This window comes from Enoplosus armatus, chromosome 19 (assembly GCF_043641665.1).
Source record: "Enoplosus armatus isolate fEnoArm2 chromosome 19, fEnoArm2.hap1, whole genome shotgun sequence".
Classification (NCBI taxonomy): domain Eukaryota; kingdom Metazoa; phylum Chordata; class Actinopteri; order Centrarchiformes; family Enoplosidae; genus Enoplosus; species Enoplosus armatus.
This window is the reverse complement of record NC_092198.1, coordinates 16992452-17010735: the sequence shown is the minus strand read 5'-3', so window position 1 is coordinate 17010735 and position 18284 is coordinate 16992452. Positions and strand designations below refer to the sequence as shown.

Below are 18284 nucleotides of genomic sequence, written 5' to 3'. Positions count from 1 at the left end.
ACTGTATATCTCACATATAATTCCAAAAGCTTTTATTCTAAAACATTTGATTTTCATACTGTGTCATACTGTGTTAAAAGAGACAGACAGACAGGAAAGGTGAGAGAGACAAAGACTGAGGCAGATAAGAACACATTTTTATGTTAAATATGGTAAGCCTTCACATTTCAAGTCGTTTATCTTTCTATGCCAGACACACAGTATCAATCTTCTCCTTCACAAACACTGAGTTACACTTCAAAACTTCAAAAACTGTCAACTACCACAGCTGCTTCTCTTTGTATGTTCCAATTTCATGACTTCAACTGACAACATTATTATATACCACAACTTCTTTTTAGATAACCGATACTCGTACAGGATGATTCAAGTTTTACATTTGTATTGAGATCACAAGACACTGAAAATACTACAGTAACCATTACCACTGCTACTATTTCCCCTAGTAATGCTGTAATGCTACACGAATGCTCACTTTAATGCGGGATTTAATTTTAAAGAGGGATCTATTAAGTGCCTCATATCCATCATACAGTATTAACAGATAGATGGTGCTAAGTCACCAAAATCAAAATGAGTGTGTAAAATCGGAAACACCTTTAAAAAACCAACAACATCTGGATATAATGGCAAACCCTATATTGCACTAAATGGCAGCTTACAACCCAAAGTGTTTTAGCTGACTTATTTGTACGGCAGCTGCAATTCTAAATGGCTGTTTATGGACAGGAAATTGAAAAGCAGAACCACTTAGCAGCGAGTGGATAGTCTATTAGCATGGAGGGAATATAGAGCTTATTCTGTTAAGGCCCATAATACAGACAAATTAGCACATTACAATTAATTACCACTAACAACAACAAAAGCACTGTAGATAATGAAGTGTAATGGCAGGTAGTGCATAGCAGGTATCAATTAGACTAATAGAACAAGAAACAACCAACTGCTGATTACCTCTTTAATGCTGTCATTACTAATAAAATGTTATTTTACATTATGTCAGCTCCTATGTGCTCTAAGTCAACGCAGCAGCCATCAGTCTCTCTTTCTTTCTCCTTTTGTTACAGGTGTGCTCTCTTACTGCCTGGTGGCACCATATGACATCAGAGCAGCACACAAGAATGCACATACAGATGCATTCAGTAAATTCAACGACAGATACACATTTACACACACACAAACACATACATATTTGGCACACTATTGCCCCATAACAAACACTATCATCTCCAGTGTTTCCAAAATTAACTTTTTGACTCGTTGGTCGAGGGAAATAGTGCATAAAAAAAAAAAATCCATCGGCCATTTCTTACCGGACAAAATAAATTGCCTGTCAAACATTAAATCACATTGAAAATGTAGGTCCTTGGATGCTTAATCATCAGCAGCGCAGCCGTAAATAACACTAAAACTGCGGGAGAGACTCTCAGCATGTTTTTTTATTACACAACTATTTTGGTACAATCATTTACACACCGGTGTAGCCTTCCGAGATTTGAAGCCAAACGGAAAATCTACCCGCATTTGGTGCTTGGCGGGTAATAATTTCCGACCCTGATCATCTCAACCTAGCAGAAGCAGCTCTGATGACGCCTTTTGATCATTATTGAAGCAAATTTTCATGCAAAATTTCTCACTAATGGATGGACATGGAAGTACTTCAAAGAGAGGTGGAGCAGTCAACTTGTCTGTCAACACTAGACCATATTGTCATTGGCAGGGTTGCAGCGCAGATGCCTCTCTGTGACAGACAAAGTTAAAAAAAATGGACTGACAATGAGTCAGTTTACTTTCCAGTGGCAAATGAGGTTTATTAAAAGACCAGACAGAGAGATTCTGCTGTGGACAGCATGGCGAGGCATGTAGACTATGCATGGCAGCGAGCTGAGGCCCTGTGTCCACCAGCAGCTCTCTTTTAACTAGCAACACACAGCAAAAGGCCTGGATAAAGTGCAACTGAACACCTACTTGAAGTCATTATTGTCAACACTATATGTCTGTCACAAATGAGCAGGTTAAAAAGAGGAGCAGCCAAGACCTCTCATACATTTATTTTAAATTGTGGTTCAGGAGCATAAAGACGTGTTCCACCAGATGCAGTTGGATACAGTCTGGTCAGTTTCCTCCACGTCCAATACGATATCTATAAATGAATTTGTTTGATATTTGGATACCACTTTCCAATAAGGCACCCTTTGTACAGGTTTAACGTTGTAACTAAAGGCTTTATTAAGGATAACCAACTGCCAAAGGGATTTTTCACAACCTGGCAACCCAAACATTGTTTCTATTAATAGCTTATAATTTAGCATTAGTAACCATTAATAAAACAATTACTTACAACCTGATAAACCCTTTACACAGAGTGAGATACCAGGAGGTGGTACAGATACTGCGTTTGGTATAAAGTACACAGTATGTGGGATTCTTTCTTGTTGCTGTTAGCCTTCTTGATTTCACTGAAGACCTTCATATAAAGACCGCAGGAAATAAAAGACGCAGGACAAAACATTCCTCTTTCAACAGGAAACTGCTGGAACTGTACAAGGTCACTTACTCATTTATGCAGTAAATCACAAAGGAAATATTAGCACTTATCAAGCACTTTGACCTCACACATGCATACTTCAACAACATTCAGTTAACATCCAATGCTCAGTCGACTGCCATCCAACAAAACAGAGCACAAGGCTAGGTTTAACTTGACTGCAACATCTTTGTATGGTAATTATGAAAATAATTATGTTTTGGTTTTTTTCAAAATAGAAAAAATTTTAATTACACTGAATACTAACCAACTTCAGCTGTGGGTAGTTTTAGTTCAATGAACAGTCCAAACGTAGTGTATTTCAGTGAGGGTGGGGGGTGAAAAGACTATATTTACTTGGTCTGCGTCACCACATGACGGTATACCCTGAAGTTTTAACAAGACTAGCATCCTGAGAGACTTCTCATTAGTCCTGGGTTGGTAAAGAAGCTCACGGCTAATGGAACAAGAATGTCACTCAACTAATAAATGTGCTGTGGACGGAAAGCTAGATGAACAATGAGACATAGAGCACTCAGAAAACATTAATGAGCAGAAGTTTCTTTTTTCATTTGGGGATGGCTGACTGCAGACCTGATTTATTTTCCAGTCATTTTTAGAAATGACAACAATAACATTGCCTATATTTATATCAGTCCCTCATATCCAATTGTGCAGTTGGTTCTGTTCTGATGCTGCAATTAGATCATGAAACATTAGAGTTATTTAAATACTGGTAAAAAATTATGAATTGAGTGATTTGTGTTTTGTTTCTGAGCAACTTTTCACGTTCAGTGTGTGTGTGTGTGTGTGTGTGTGTGTGTGTGTGTTACCTGTCACATCGTGGTCCTGTGTATCCAGGCTGACACCGGTCGCACAGCAACTCCCCTTCTTCACCTAGGTGGCAGGTGGGGCTGAAACTATTGTTGTTGCCATGACGACGTTGTTTTTGTTGTTGATGAAATTGGTAGCGTTGTCCCAGTGTGGAGAGAGGGAGGAGGAAGAGGAGGAAGAGGAGAGGACAGAGGCGAGTTAAGGCCATTGTCTGTATCCCCACGCACACACACACACACACACACCTGTGTCCCTGCTTTCACTTTCCAATCTTCACATTCACACACTGAAAGACAAACACACTTAATTTCCTCTCTCTAACACCCACACGTCTGTACTTCCACACACTCTTGAATTTGAAAACACTCTTCCTCCCTACGAACTATAACCTAAATGAACTGAGAGAGAGAGAGAGAGAGAGAGAGACAGAGTAAAGTGATAGTCTCTTACCCTCGTTCTGTCACCCTCCCACTTCCATAAACTATAGATAGTTCTGCTGGCTCGGGTTCCAGGACCCAGACTGACTCACTGGGCGACTGACTGGCTCGCAAGCTGTAGGCTGGCTCACTGAGTTACAAGTATGCTTGCTTGGCCAGAGCATGTAAACAACAAAAACATGTAAAATAACATTTAACTGTTGTATGTGAATGTGTATTAGGGGTTGTATAAAACCAGCTGTACCCATCATGGGTACTGCTTAAGTCAAGCTGCTGCAGCAGTGTCAGTGACAAACATAAACATTCATGCAATTTCATCTACTTGATCTTTATCCACACTTTAGCCATGAAAAAACTACCTGCCTGTCTTTCAGTCAATTTCAACTTTTACCCACGTTTCATGACCAAGCATGGTGGTCAGGTCACGCCTGGCAACACAATCCCAACCTCCAAAATATCAAATGTGTCTAAAGGCTTTATTCAAGACTGAAACACACCCAGAGAGCATTTGGAAAGTGTTTCTGCCATGGCAACACAATCATCCAAATGAGTTCCTCTAATAATAGAACTTGTTCAAATCTTTTAATCTACATCTGATCCAGATCTACATCGATATACAAATAATAATACACAATTATGCAGATTTTTTGGAGAATATCTAAATCCTGGGAATATTAGGGCTTTTTACAAGGATTAATTGTGCAAATTTCAAGTGACTCAAACTCAAACCACAAAATTACTGTTTGTTATGTTGCTGTAGCGTCACATATTCATGAAACATCATCAGATTTTGCGGGTTTGCTCAAAGTTATGGCAAATATGTTAAATAGGCCACAGCAACAGGAACTTGCCCATCTGTTACAGGAAAATGGTTGGAAATGACAATAATTTTTCTACATCATCGAAGTATGTTGTGTAGAAATTTTAGGAAAGAATGTCGGAAGAACGGTGGTGAAAAAGATCAAAGGTAAATCTGTGTAGGTAGAAAATGAGGCCTGTACGGATAGATAATTGACCAAGGAACTTCCTCTAAATTTCGCTGAAATGTGTGAAGTAGGTTCAGATCTAACTGACAGACAAACGAAACGACTAAAACACCTCCTTGGCAGTGCTATAATTAAGCCTGGGTGTAAAGGGAGGAACTCCAGGAATAAACTGATTTCTACTGATTTGCTGTCAATCGCTACCCTGCATCCCGTGCTCGAACTAATATGGACACCACTTTATCAGATGTTCACAAGAGTTCAGGCATTACTGCTAACTGTAACAGTGACTGACTGGCTGGCTATTTGAGTGATTTGTGAACCTAAAGGGACTGGATGGCTATTTTGAGGGTCTGAAAGGCACGGCACCTTCAAGCTATTATTACTGCAGGGGTTAGAGGGAGGGAGAGGGGAGGAGAGGTGAGAGACAGAGAGAGTTGTATCTTTCTTTAGCTCAGAGAGTTTTGGACATGACGTGTCGTTACTGCATGAAGATTCTCAGCTGCTGCTGCCTGTGTGTGTGTGTGTATGTGTGTGTGTGTGTGTGTGTGTGTGTTTGCCCATGCTGGTGACATCTGTGCACCTAACACACAGCATCTCTCTCTGGTCATTTGGGGAAACTGCAGATCTGTAATAGCAGAGGTAAATATCTAATTTAATCAGTGTTTATAGATTATTTTTACACATGACAATATATTTTATCTGTAGGTACAATTTGTATTATACCTGTTTAGCGATTGTTGATTTGTGATTTTGTTAGTAATATGTGTTGCTAAGTAACAGTTGAATTGCTGTTGGGCTAACTACTCATTGTACTTTTACTCTTGTGGACTGGATGTGTATGTTAACTGGCTTCCTATGGGGACCATTAGTCTTTCACTAGTAGCTTTGTTTCTTCCTGGCATGACAAACAGTAGATTGAGCAGTTTGTGCAGCAAATTCTTAATAGTGAATGAATTCATTTTTAAATAACTGCCAAGAATTTCAAACATATTTCTCTATTACTCTCTGACAAACCTGATCAATATATGTCCAAATTTGGAACTTTAATTGTCAATGGTCAATTTAGCAAAAGTAAAAGTGTAACCAATGGACTGGAGAAGATGTCAGCGTGTGTCTTCTTTTTTTAATACGTTTATACCTGACATGTCTGCTAAGAATTTGATTGGTTAATGTATTATTTGGATATTCCTTTGCTGCTTTTTCAAAGTATATTTGTACCAGCTATAACTTTAACAACCGGGATTTGAGACTGTGAAATAGGCACAGCATGAGGTTTTCCATACGAGAGGAATGGAATGATAAAGGTTTTAAATACCTTAATGACTAAAGGGAGGTTTGCGATTTCTACTGTGTTAAATTTCTTTACCACAGTTAAGTTGATTCTGCCAACGGTGATGACATTTCCACCCACAGGGATGATGTTTCTCCGCTTAAATTGATGCTTCTACCTGTGGTGATGATATTTCTATTCATGTCATTACAATTATATTCCTACCCACAGTGAAAACATGTAGTCCCACTGTCAGGAGAGGAGGACATTATAAAGAGACAGGTCAAAAAGAGAGAATAAGGGCCACAGAGTCAGAGACGCACGGTGACGGCATCGTGATCGAAAGAAGCATTTTACTTGTTGCTAGGAAGGCTGAGCGGGCAGGTGCAGGTCTGACAGTCTGCCGGTGACCCACGGGTGGCGTTGCCATAGTAACCAGGTAGGCAAGTGTCACAGTGGGGGCCCGTGGTGTGGTGGGAGCAGTCCTGGAGGAGACACACAGGTTAAAGTTTATTTATCTCAAGAAAACAAAAACACTATTTGGCAAACAAACCTTAGTGTCATGAGAAGATCTTAAGCAGTTTCGGCAATGATGAAAATCAGAACACCTCATTGTGTTAATATTGTCATGAGTCATGCCTTAGGCATCAGATAACATTAAACATGTTTTTTTTTATTCTTTTCAAGTACCATTTCCTTTAGGACAGTGAAGTGATCTTTCCTTTTTCAATATATCGCAGAACATTTCGAAAATCTTGAAATTGTCTTGGAAACAAATAGAGATACCCTTTTTTCAGTTTGGGTTTTCTGCATTGCAAGACCTCAAGAACTCTGTGCATGTGTTGTAGACAGTACTAGTTGACTTTGCATCATCTGTAGTGTATAAAATCCTTAATACTGACAGGTAGAACTACAATCTGAATAATGAGCCACATATTAAGTTATTTTGTAGTTAATACCAAAGGTAGGATGCAAGTTGGGACTGTGAAAAACAGGAAAACCAAAGAGCTAACAACAGACCTGCTCTATTTTAGTGTAATTAGCGTCACACTTTCCTTCTAGGGGTTAATCATTGGAAAGGTAAAAACTAATAGGCTCAAGGGTTACACACTGCAACAAGAAGAGCAGGCATTTGTTTAGACATCTTTACAAAGACAAAACTGTTGTTATTAAATAAAGCTGTCAAATTAAATCATTGTCTAAACCAAACACTTGGCCAGTAATGTTCCGCAGAACCTTTAAAAATAATTGGAGTATTGATGACTATTGATTTGTTGGATTGATTATTTCTGCTCATGCTGACAACTAAGGGTGTAATGATACATTGAGCTCACAGTTCAGTACAATACAGGGTTCGTTGTTCGATACAGCCCGCTATTTTTTTAAAACGTTCATTCATTTTCAATATTATTTGATGATTTATTAATGTTAGCATTTTTATTTTTATTTCTTCTGTGAATGTGTTATTGCCAAGACGGGGCATCGCCATGACTGTTTTGTCGTCAAGATGGAAATGTGCGAGATGACCACCAACAACATGACATCTAGTGTGAATCTGGCCTCCTTGTGACCAACTGGTAAATAATAATAATTTTGTGTTTAAGATTTGGGGGGTAATGTTACCAGTTACAGTAAGATGAAATTGTGTTCCTCCCACTGGGGAAATCAGCTTGTCTGTTCTTTTCTTTTCTTTTGTTGTGTTTATGTCCAGATACAGCTGCAGTCTCATGCTGCTACTGTGTGTGTGTGTGTGTGTGTATGTCAGTTATGTTCCAAATAATTTCCTTCTCAGATCAAATGTCTCTTCACTGCTGAAACACACCCTGACACACACACACGCTGTGTTAACCTATAGGACCACAGCATCATTCAGTCATTCAACTATAGCCAGAAAACACAGTCCTCAGGGAAGGGGTGTGTGTCCATCTGTCTGCCTGTCTGTCACTGTGTATGAATGTGTGTGTGTGTGGTTGTTTGTGTGCACGTCCGTGAGTGAGTTTATGTCAAGTTGTCTTTCTCTCTGTGGGTGTGGGTGTGTGTGAATGAGAGAGAGAGAGAGAGAGAGCGAGCATCCTCGTCTGTCTGTCTTTGTCTGGTTCTGTGTGTGTTCCTCTCTCTGACATATCCCAGCATCCTCCTCATCTATAATAAAAACTAACATGGTAATACAAAACCCACAGCTCAGTGTGTGTGCATGTGCTAGTGTGTGTGTATATAGTTTGATGCTAACTGACAGCTTAAGCCTGAGGCAATGTGTAGACTGGGGAGTGGTGCTGGGTGTGTGTGTGTGCAGATGCACATGAGCAGGTTGGCGTGTGTGTGTGTGTGTGTGTGTGTGTGAAGCCAGGGAGCAGGTGTCTTAACCTGCAGTTCCTCTGATGGCCACTAGATGGTGGTTCCAAGAACACCGTTGCTTCCATTGTTGAGGAAGTGACTTCTAACTTCACTCTTGAACACAAAATCAATGTCTATTTTTTTCAGCATGACGTCGTGGTCACTCACGCTACTTACGCTGCTCTGACTTGTGCTTTAGCGTCATGAAATGATAAGGAGAGAGGGGGGGGGGTGTCTCCCCTTTTTAAGCTCCCTCAGGATATCATGTTTTCTACAGTTCATGAGGTGAACTCTCACATATGAAATAACAATACATGTGAGCAATCTAATGGATTTAACGTCTCTCAATTATTCATCTTAAAGCAAAAAAATCAATGCTGTGAACATGTGCAAGTTGACTGTTTAAAACACATAAAATGCCGGCTCAGGTTACTTAATGATGATAAATGGGGTGACAGTTTTATGAGTTCATATAGAAATGAAAGTAAATGATGTGTTGCACAAGCACAAGCACAATACAAGCAATATTCTGTCTAAAAATTGTAATACTGTAACTTGAAATATTCCACACATTTTTCAAAATATATTGTTTTTACATTTTGGTATTGTCTTTTGACTTTCTATAAATATCAAAAAATGCTAAAATATTCCCATGAAAGCTTTTACATTTTCTGCTCTCCACACTTGATGTCTAGTACCTGTAGAAAGACATTTGTCTTTATGTTTTTTGTTTGTTTTTCAAATTTAAAAAAAAGACAGTGAAGTCTTAAATCTTACCAGGCATTGCCCTGTGATCTCGTGGCATTGTGTAGCGTGTCCGTGGCAATGACAAGCTTCACACACACCATTATACAGATTCCCGTTAACCCTCCGAAAACCAGGAACACACGCCTGAAACACACACACACAGTTAGAAAGACAGGAAGACAGACAGAGCTGTCTGTCTTTAAGCTGCTGTTGTGTGGAGTATTAACCCTGTGATCCTCTAATTAGCACCTCGAGTGTGTGTTTATCTGTGTGCAATTATCTGTATGTAATTATGCCTTTTGAGTTTTAACGTAATATGTGTAGGTGCATGTGAGTTTGTGTGTCTGTCCAGACTAGAGTACTAGGAAGTTAGCTGTAACTAAACACTGATTTGACTGAGTTGTTCCAGTTTTGCTTCAGTGGCTTTAAAAGAAAACCGGGATGATCCTTTGATCAGTCATGTAATACTACACGGTTAAGAATCAGGTATACTAAGAGAAAAATACAATAAAACCAAACTTCAGGGTTCAAACCGATGTGTTTGGTAGTATAGCTCATTTGCTAAATATACATCCTACTGACACTGTTCAAAGTGTATCAAGAACAAATTTGAGAAAATGAACTTGCAGAGACTTTAATTTTGCTTGAAATATTGTCAGTTATATAGCTTGTATGATTAATGGTTTAATATAATGTTCGCTGTTTTTGCAAGCTTTGAAGAATAAACGTTAATACTTTTACGAAAATACTATTTTATCTAATCTGTAAACGAAAGTACTCTAATTTGTAGACAGACATTTTACATTCAGAATGAAATAAATGCCTTTGGAGTCTTGGGGAAAAAAATACACAAGTAAAGGTACTATTTAAATTATATATTTCTTTCCAAGACTGTTTTCTATTGATTATTGTAGAGGAAGATTTAAAATTGCAGTAGGTGTGTGTTTGAGTGTGTTTGTGTGTGTGTGTTTACCTCACAGGAAGTACCAGCATATCCAGGAGGACAAGAGCAGATTTCTACAGCTGATGCTCTCCTCTCTCCTCTGGCAGAGGGATTAGCTACCTGCATTGAGAATGAGTGGAGTCTACATACATACACAAAACACACACACACACAAAACACACACACACACACACACACACACACACACACACACACACACACACACACACACACACACACACAGGTTAAAGTAGGGTTATTCTCAGGCTGTAAGAAAGAGCTGCCTAAGAGTATCAGCTCTTGGCAAGTTGTTTTGTTTTATAAAGCTAAGACCAGTATTTCTTGTTTAAAGTTGCTGAGGGTTTACATTTGCTCATACTAATCAATACCTTATAGTTTAAGATTTGGAGCATAGTGTACTGGTTGTGCAAAATGACACTAACACTGTGAAAATGTGTTTCTTCTTGTGTTTAGCAACAACAAAGTACAACTTTTCACCAAGGGAATCTAGTGGTTGCAAAGTTATGAACTTTAATTACATTCTTTGATTAAATACATTATAATATTATTATAATATTTATAATATATAATATTTTTTACCAAGATTACAAGATTTTCATGCAGAAAAAGTCCAAAAATGGCGAGTGTTTCCCGTTAAAGTACATACTTGTCATGGACACCCATCAACCCCTGCTCTACAGTAGAAACAAACTGCAGATCCATCACATCATATTACATTTATTGGATTATTTGCTAGACTTTCAAAGTAAAAAACCAACACTGAACACCATACTAAAAATAGTAATGATGACTGTCCAGGACACCTGACCTGCAGTATGTTATCATCTGAAAATACCCAACAGTTTAATTGTGAGAGTGCATTGAAATGCATGAAGTGTGTGTTTCTACCTGTACACAGCGCTGTGCTCTGTGCTATAAGAGGCCCGGACCATCACTTGAGTCACATTCGCTAACACAGACAAGAAATCCCTCCGAGTAATTGGCTGCGCGCTCCCTGAAACCAGGAAGTTCTCTGGAGAGAGAGCAATGTGATTGGTGCTGGGTGAGGACGGGTACACCGGCTGGCCAAACCTTCTGTCAATAATCTTGATCCCGCCTCCCTGGCAGAGAAAGTAGAAAGAAACATTTTTAATTTGTGTTTTTTTTTTCTCTCTCTTGCAGATCACTTTTAATTCCATAAATCTAGAAAGTGGATATTCTGACATAAATACAGTATGACACCTCCTTCAGAAAGGACTGTGATATTCAACTGATTCAACTGAAAAAAGAGAGTAAGAGTGAAAGATATGTCATTAGGTAATGAGCTGAAGTTTCTATTGGCATTTTGAATGGACTGAATGCAAAGTGAATTGAGCCCGGGCCTGGTATCTGACTATCTCTTGTTGAGAACAGATCAATGGCATGTAGCGGCTAACGCAGAGTGACAACTACTGATGGAGGGGGAGAGACAGAGAGACAGAGAGAGACAGAGACAGACAGAGAGAGAGAGAGAGAGAGAGAGAGCTCACCCTGCCAATAAACCATTAAATAAAATCTAATTGAAAGAGAGTAGATGGAGGGAGGGATAAAGAGACAGACAGTAGTAGCAGGGTCGAGAGATGCAGAGATAAAGACGGTAAGAAAGAGAGAGACAAAGGCAAGAAGCAGACTGACATGAAAAAAATACAAAGTCACCTCAGAGAAAATTGTTTTCATTAAGTTTCTGAAAGGAGAGGCTTTTACTGTCTATTTTTTATTGTCTCTCAAAATCAAATTCAGTGATTAGAGGATAAAGTTGGCCCTTTGCTTTATTTTTCGTATTGTGAAGAAATCCCGTGAAAAGATTGAAACCAACAACAACGCGTCTCTCAATACTTTCCGTCTTCCCCTGTGGCTCTCAGCTCCAAGCCCATTCGTTCCCTCAAATATGGGTCACAAATATTTTTAAGAACTAAAAATATATGGATTTGCATTAGTGAGCACTAAAATGGAATTTGGAAACAAATCAAAATCAAGTTTTCATCTGTTGTTTTAAGCTCAATGAGAAACTCCAGATGCACATATTTCTAGTACATTGGTTGTTGTTATAGTTGTCATGAAAAGCTTGGTATTTACTTTTTTTTTTGTTAAACTGTGCTGAAGGAGGCTGATTAAGTGGGCTGGAGTGAGAGAAAGACATGGAAATCAACAAAGCCATACAGACAAACAAAGACAGAGAGATTATTGTCTATTGAGATCCCACAAAGTTACAACCGAGGCACGAGCTTCTTCCTGCGCTCCACAAAACAATATCACAACTTGATGCAGATATGCAGAGAGTAAACAGTGGGGGGGGGGGGGGGGGGGGGGGGCAAATGAGACAAAGGCTGAAAGAGAGACAGTGAAGCGGGAGAAAGCCGGTTGACAGTGTGTAGGTGGTTCATTATCGTCATGATTTGGAGAGGCTTTTTGTTGACAACAAGACCGACACTTGTCCTCCTCTCCTCCCTGTCTGTCGATCTCACTGACACGTCTTTAAATAACACAAGCTCATTGGTCTGTGACTATCCGTCTCTCTGATTCCTTTCTTTCATGTTTATTAACTTTTTCACTTCTTTCTATCCACCTCTCTCTTTTTTCCTACTGTCCTTTCTTCCTTTCCTTCCTCCTTGCCTTCTTTCCTCCTTCTTAGTTAATTCCTTTCTTTCCTTTCCTTCGTTCCTTGCCTCCTTTTCTTTCTCTCTCTCTTTTTCCTTCTTTCCTTGTCCATCCTTCCTTCCTTCCTTCTGTCTCGGTTTCCTACTGCCTTTTCTTCTTTCCATTCTGTCTTCCTTTCTTTCTGCAGAAATGTGATCATTTCTTATGGCACATTCACAAAATGAAAGGAACACAATTTAAAGTCATAATACAATTATTTTCTGCATATTTCATCTAAAATTGCACCCCTTCAGGATGAGACTTTTTATTTATAGTTTAATTATTTTCCAGTCCGCACCTGAAAGGTAGATACTCCCACTGGTTATTGCAGCTTATTACAGATACAGTATTTGAATTTTTCTTGAATTCTAAATAAAATTCCGCCCTTTTAAACATGCCATTGGTAGAAAGTTGTGTGTGTGAAATAGCAGGATCATTTCTGAAGCTTACGTGCCTGTTTGTGTGTGTACTGCACACTACACACACGTTGTTTAGTGATATAGGAGATATAAACAGTTAACTAATAGTGTTGCTGCTTTGCTTATTGCTGCCATACATCATATCACAACCTGCTCATTATAAAGACATAGAGAGAGAGGGAAGAGAGACTCTCTATCTGCATTTTTATTGCTAACTTCAGCATCTCTCTGCCAGCTGTAGCTGCTCTGTGTGTGTGTGTGTGTGTGTGTGTGTGTGTGTGTGTGTGTGTGTGTGTGTGTGTGTGTGTGTGTGTGTGTGTTTTAACAGCTTTTATTTGCTACTTCATTATGTGGTCTTCACTGGTGCAAAAGTCAATTGCTTGTGGGAAAAGATAAATAATGCTGCAGACACAAAAACGCACAAATTCACACTGGTGTTCATGTGGGTTTCCCCCGGTTGTGACCATTTCCTCCCACTCCAAAAAACCATGCGCGTGTTAAGCGTTAGGAACGCTCCTGGTCAGGGCTCTAGACTGGCCACTGTCTCGAAGGAATCTACCAGATTTAACAACAGGGTTTAAAATAAAGCACAACCTTGAAATTCAAAACCTATTACACTCACCATATAAAATAGTACATACAGGTAAAGGCAGTTAAGCATCTCTTCATTAGCTTTTAAAATGAGTCTATGATATCTTTATCTTTGTGCATGTTGGAAAACTTACCTCTATGATTAGGTCAGGTTGTGAGGTGACTCTAATGGCCATTTGTTCTTGTTGGTCTGTAGTATAGGACACAGTGTAGACCACACTCCCTCCATACGCTGAAAGCTGAAGAAACACGGAGAAACAGAGATTAGTACATTTACGTAATTTGCCAAACTCTGTAGAATTACATCAAATGTTAGACGTGATTAATGATTTTTAATGTGTCTACTGGCATACAGCTGATACCCATATCCAAAGCAAGTTAGCATGTCCTTGTAGTGGTACACATTGGTCAACTGAGAGTTTATTTTACCTCCATGGACTTCATTAGGCTTAGCTGCTTGCTGGCATATTTAAAGCAACACTATGTAACTTTTGCTGAACAATGGCCACTGAGGATGGTAAATGGTAAAATGCAGCATAGCACAAGTACGGAAGAGTCATAAAAGTCAGCTGACTGACTCATTACTATCAGTTACACAGCAATATCTATCTAAAGTTGGCTAACATTAGCTAACACAAGCCACCATAAAGGCAGGAGAAAGGACGACTACTTGCTAGTAAAACATGAATGAAAACAATGCAGGTTTCAAATTCTTTATGAAATCGGCTTTGCAAGTGTTTTAAGAGGAAGGACATGCATTCATCACATTTGATGGATTTCAGAAATACAACAAACACATTTTTTGGTGAATAACACTGAGTGCAAACATAACTTTTGTTGGTTTTCAAGAAAACTCCACAGGGCATCTTTAACTAGAGCAGATATAAAAGACAAAGACAACGAACCAGAAGAAGAAAGGGGGAACAAGTTTGCGAGGCAAAAACATGCAATCACGCAATATATTAATTGTAGACCAAACGTCACACGATAGGAGCTGATGTGCAACAAAGTTGACTGGCTACCTGTGCATACTCCTCAGTGCATTGTATTTAACATGTCTTCTTTTTTAAGAAACTGTTGAAACGCAGCAAGCGCACTGCCACAAACATCTTTGTTTTCAGTTTGAATTGTATGTACTGTATGAAAGGAACCAGTGAGTCTCTGCTTTGTAGATAGCTTGTGATATGATACTACTTCAACAGCAACACAACAAAACCACTAAAGCTACTGCTGCTTCTACTAATGATAGTGTTTTCCTAAGAAAATATTATAAAATGTTAAAAAAAAAAAGTTAAAAAAAAGTAAGGAGAAGAAGAATACGCTACAATCTTTGTTGTCTTGTGTGTTTCGCTGCAGTGTTTCTGTCGAGTCCACAGAATGAGCTTTAGGTGGAGAAACACTGCGTCAGCATGATCCTGAAATTTATTATTCTGCTCCAACCTGAACAGTAATGAGTGGGAGAGCGAGATAATAATGCCACCATAAAAACAGAGAGAGGGGGACACCGAGGAAGAGGGGGAGAGAGACGAAGAAATAGAGCTGGAGACTGAGAGGGGTAGAGGGTGTAAGAGGTGGGCTTAATGCCTCCATAAACCTCTTCCATTCTACATCATTACTCTCAGTTCTTAAACCGGGAGGAGGAATCACCCATTTCACAGCTGACTGAAAGTACACACACTCATACACACTAGCGGGCATGGAGGTGTACTTGGGTGGACATTTTATTGACTAACACTTATTCTCTATCTAACCCATTTGCTGATTTGGACTCCAGAAGACAGTAAAACCATAGTTTAAACCCACACTACACAGCCTACACATATCAGACACTTGTGCTGCTCCTTCGCCTCCTTCGCACCAGTATGGACACTGCATTCACACTTAAGTCTCTTATAACAAAAAAAAAAAGTTTGTTCCTCTGCAACGGAGCAGCAGCATAATGAAAACAGAAGACACCACAGAGTGTTTTTGTAAGATTAAACATTGTGCATATCATGACTTATATCTTGACAATGGACTGAAGCAATGGAGTATATATTATTTGATTGAACATAATGTACTGCTCAAGCCAAATAAATCTTTTATATAATTTAATCTAAAACATATTTGCATTACGATAAATATTACAACTATGCCTGCATGTATGCTTATTAAAATGACAACTAGCTTAAACCAGTAAGCTGTAATTACAACATCATGCCTTTCTCCATGTCCAGCACACACGGAAAACAACATTAGCATTCATTTGGAGTTATGCTTCTGGCCATCTGGTGAATATAAGTCTGTACTTCTAGCGCGGCTTTAGTCTCAACCAACTGCAGAAGGATATATCTGGCTCTTTAGCTGCTAAATGCTCCACTTTGTTCACCAGATAGTCACTGACTTTGTCTGTCCGCTGGAAGGTTGTGTACTGTAGGCTTTCAGGACATCATGGCAGAGGCAAAGAGACCGAAGAGGACGTTGATGGAGAAAAAGAGAGTGACAGAGACAGAGGCCGGACAAGAGTAAGTCTCGAACTGGCTTTTAGTCGCTGGCGGACAGTCAGCCCACCAAATTCAAATCCTTCGGCTTGTCAACAAATGCAGGTGTACAGCTGTCCAGAACTGTGAACTGCACTCCAAAAACTGTAGGGGCTCCAACTCACAAAAAATACCAATTCTTGCATAATGTTGCTTTAACTCATCCTTGTGTACAGAGATCTTGCATAAAAAGTTGATATGCATGTTTTATCCTCGTTTGTACTTCTACTGTTGTGTCCAGTAACCGCTCAGCAGCATATGAACTGAGTGAGTAAAAGTAGTAAAAACTTCTACTGTGTATTCTCAGGAACACCTTTGAACTGATAGCACGTTCACTTCTTTGTGGATGATTCTCTTTTCACTTAGTACAACTGAATTTAGCAATTTACTTCCTTTGAAATTATTGACATTTCTCAGAAAACTCATTTCTGTGGCGCCATCCACTCAACCTGGACAATAATCAAAGCTTTTGTCATGGCAACCTGATGACCCATCTCTACCCTGGGGGACAGAAAATAAAAGAAACAAAACACAGGAAAGAGAAAAGACCAACGGAAAAGCACAGCTGGAGAAGGAAATTATTGGGAGGGAGAGGGGAATTATGGGGAGTGGAAACGACGGAACAATAAACACTCAGTCATACACACTGCTACAATAGACATCAGTCGGATCCCCCTGAGAGCTCCATCCCTCCACTAATTAACTCTATTAGTGGCCGGAATAAGAACAACAAGACATAATCCTCGCTGTTAAAACCCTAATCAAGAACCTGACACAATCTTCATTAAAGTGAACCTTTTGTCATGACCATGAGTGTCAGTTCAAGTCATTCAGCTTAATATGTAGGGATAAAATAAAGCAAAATAATCTCATATCACAACAGGAAAATGTACTGAAACAAAAAAGAAAATATTGAACTAAATGGGTTGTTGGGATTTTGTGCATTACAGGTTCTGCTGCAGTTACAGGGGGTATTTTCAAATTCCTTAAAAGAAATCCTTGACTTAAAATACTAACTTGCCTAAGTTTCAGTGACAAGAAAGTGAACACAGAGAGGAGGAGAGAGGAAGAGAAACAGAGAGACTCGAAATAAGACAATTGAAAAAGAGGGAGGAGGCGGACAGAACTGAGCAGAGAGAAACAAAAAAGATGTGATAAAGTGCAGAAGGGCAGTAAGAAAGAGACACAAAACAAAGATAAAATAAGAAGGAGGAAAGGAGAGAGGAGCATAAACGAGGGGAGTAAAGTTAGGAGAATGAATTTGCTGCCTATGCTAAGGAGAAGTTTTGGCATGGAGCAAGAAGAGGTGTGAAAATGAGTCACTATCGACCTCAGTCCTCAAATGTCAAATGTCAAATGACTTTTCCAAAACTTTAAATAACCCAAGTCAGAGCATTTTAATGGCCTACAAGTGTCCTGATCTGATAATGTTATTCTAAAAAGGTCAGATTTGGACTTTCTGGGGAGAACAACCCGCTAAAACATCCTTTCATAGAAAAGAAAATTTGTAAAACAAGTTGGAAAATATATTCTGGTGTGTTCTTGTAAAAAGAACGTAAGTCCCCAGTGTTTCCTCACACCCACAGGATTTCTGGGGATTTTATGTTAAAACAGCCATTACAAGGTGGTTAAGATAACGTAAGAGACGTACCAAGCCAAGCAAGACATTTAGAAAATTAAAAACATGTTATCCATTGAGATAAACAATATAAGAAAGGAAGATACATAACTTATAGTGCACAGGTGTCACTTAGACAGTGACAACTTTGTTTGACATAGAAATAAACAAAACAAACAATAAAAATTGATTTTTTCCAACAAAGTCAAACATTAAACATCAACACCGTTTGGATTCCCTGATCACACTCACAGAGGAGAAACTGAACTATGATGATTTTAGAGGTAAGAAACAACACAACAACCAACGTTGTGGGAGTAGAAGAATAGAACAGTGGCTAAAACGAAACAAATTACTGATTGTATTTCAGAGAAATATGTTTG

The 18284-nt window shown here is 39.1% G+C and overlaps 1 protein-coding gene across 1 annotated transcript in view; it reads right to left on the bottom strand.

The window, feature by feature from the left end:
* The window catches only part of lama2 (laminin, alpha 2), a 165018-nt gene that overhangs the window by 77895 nt on the left and 68839 nt on the right, over positions 1-18284 (bottom strand). The window contains exons 15-20 of the mRNA XM_070925380.1: positions 13899-14003; positions 10988-11199; positions 10109-10220; positions 9166-9279; positions 6412-6539; positions 3361-3447 (exon numbers count right to left, since the gene is read on the bottom strand). Of these exons, the coding sequence (XP_070781481.1) occupies positions 3361-3447; positions 6412-6539; positions 9166-9279; positions 10109-10220; positions 10988-11199; positions 13899-14003 (758 nt within the window). The remainder of the gene's footprint in view (positions 1-3360; positions 3448-6411; positions 6540-9165; positions 9280-10108; positions 10221-10987; positions 11200-13898; positions 14004-18284) is intronic.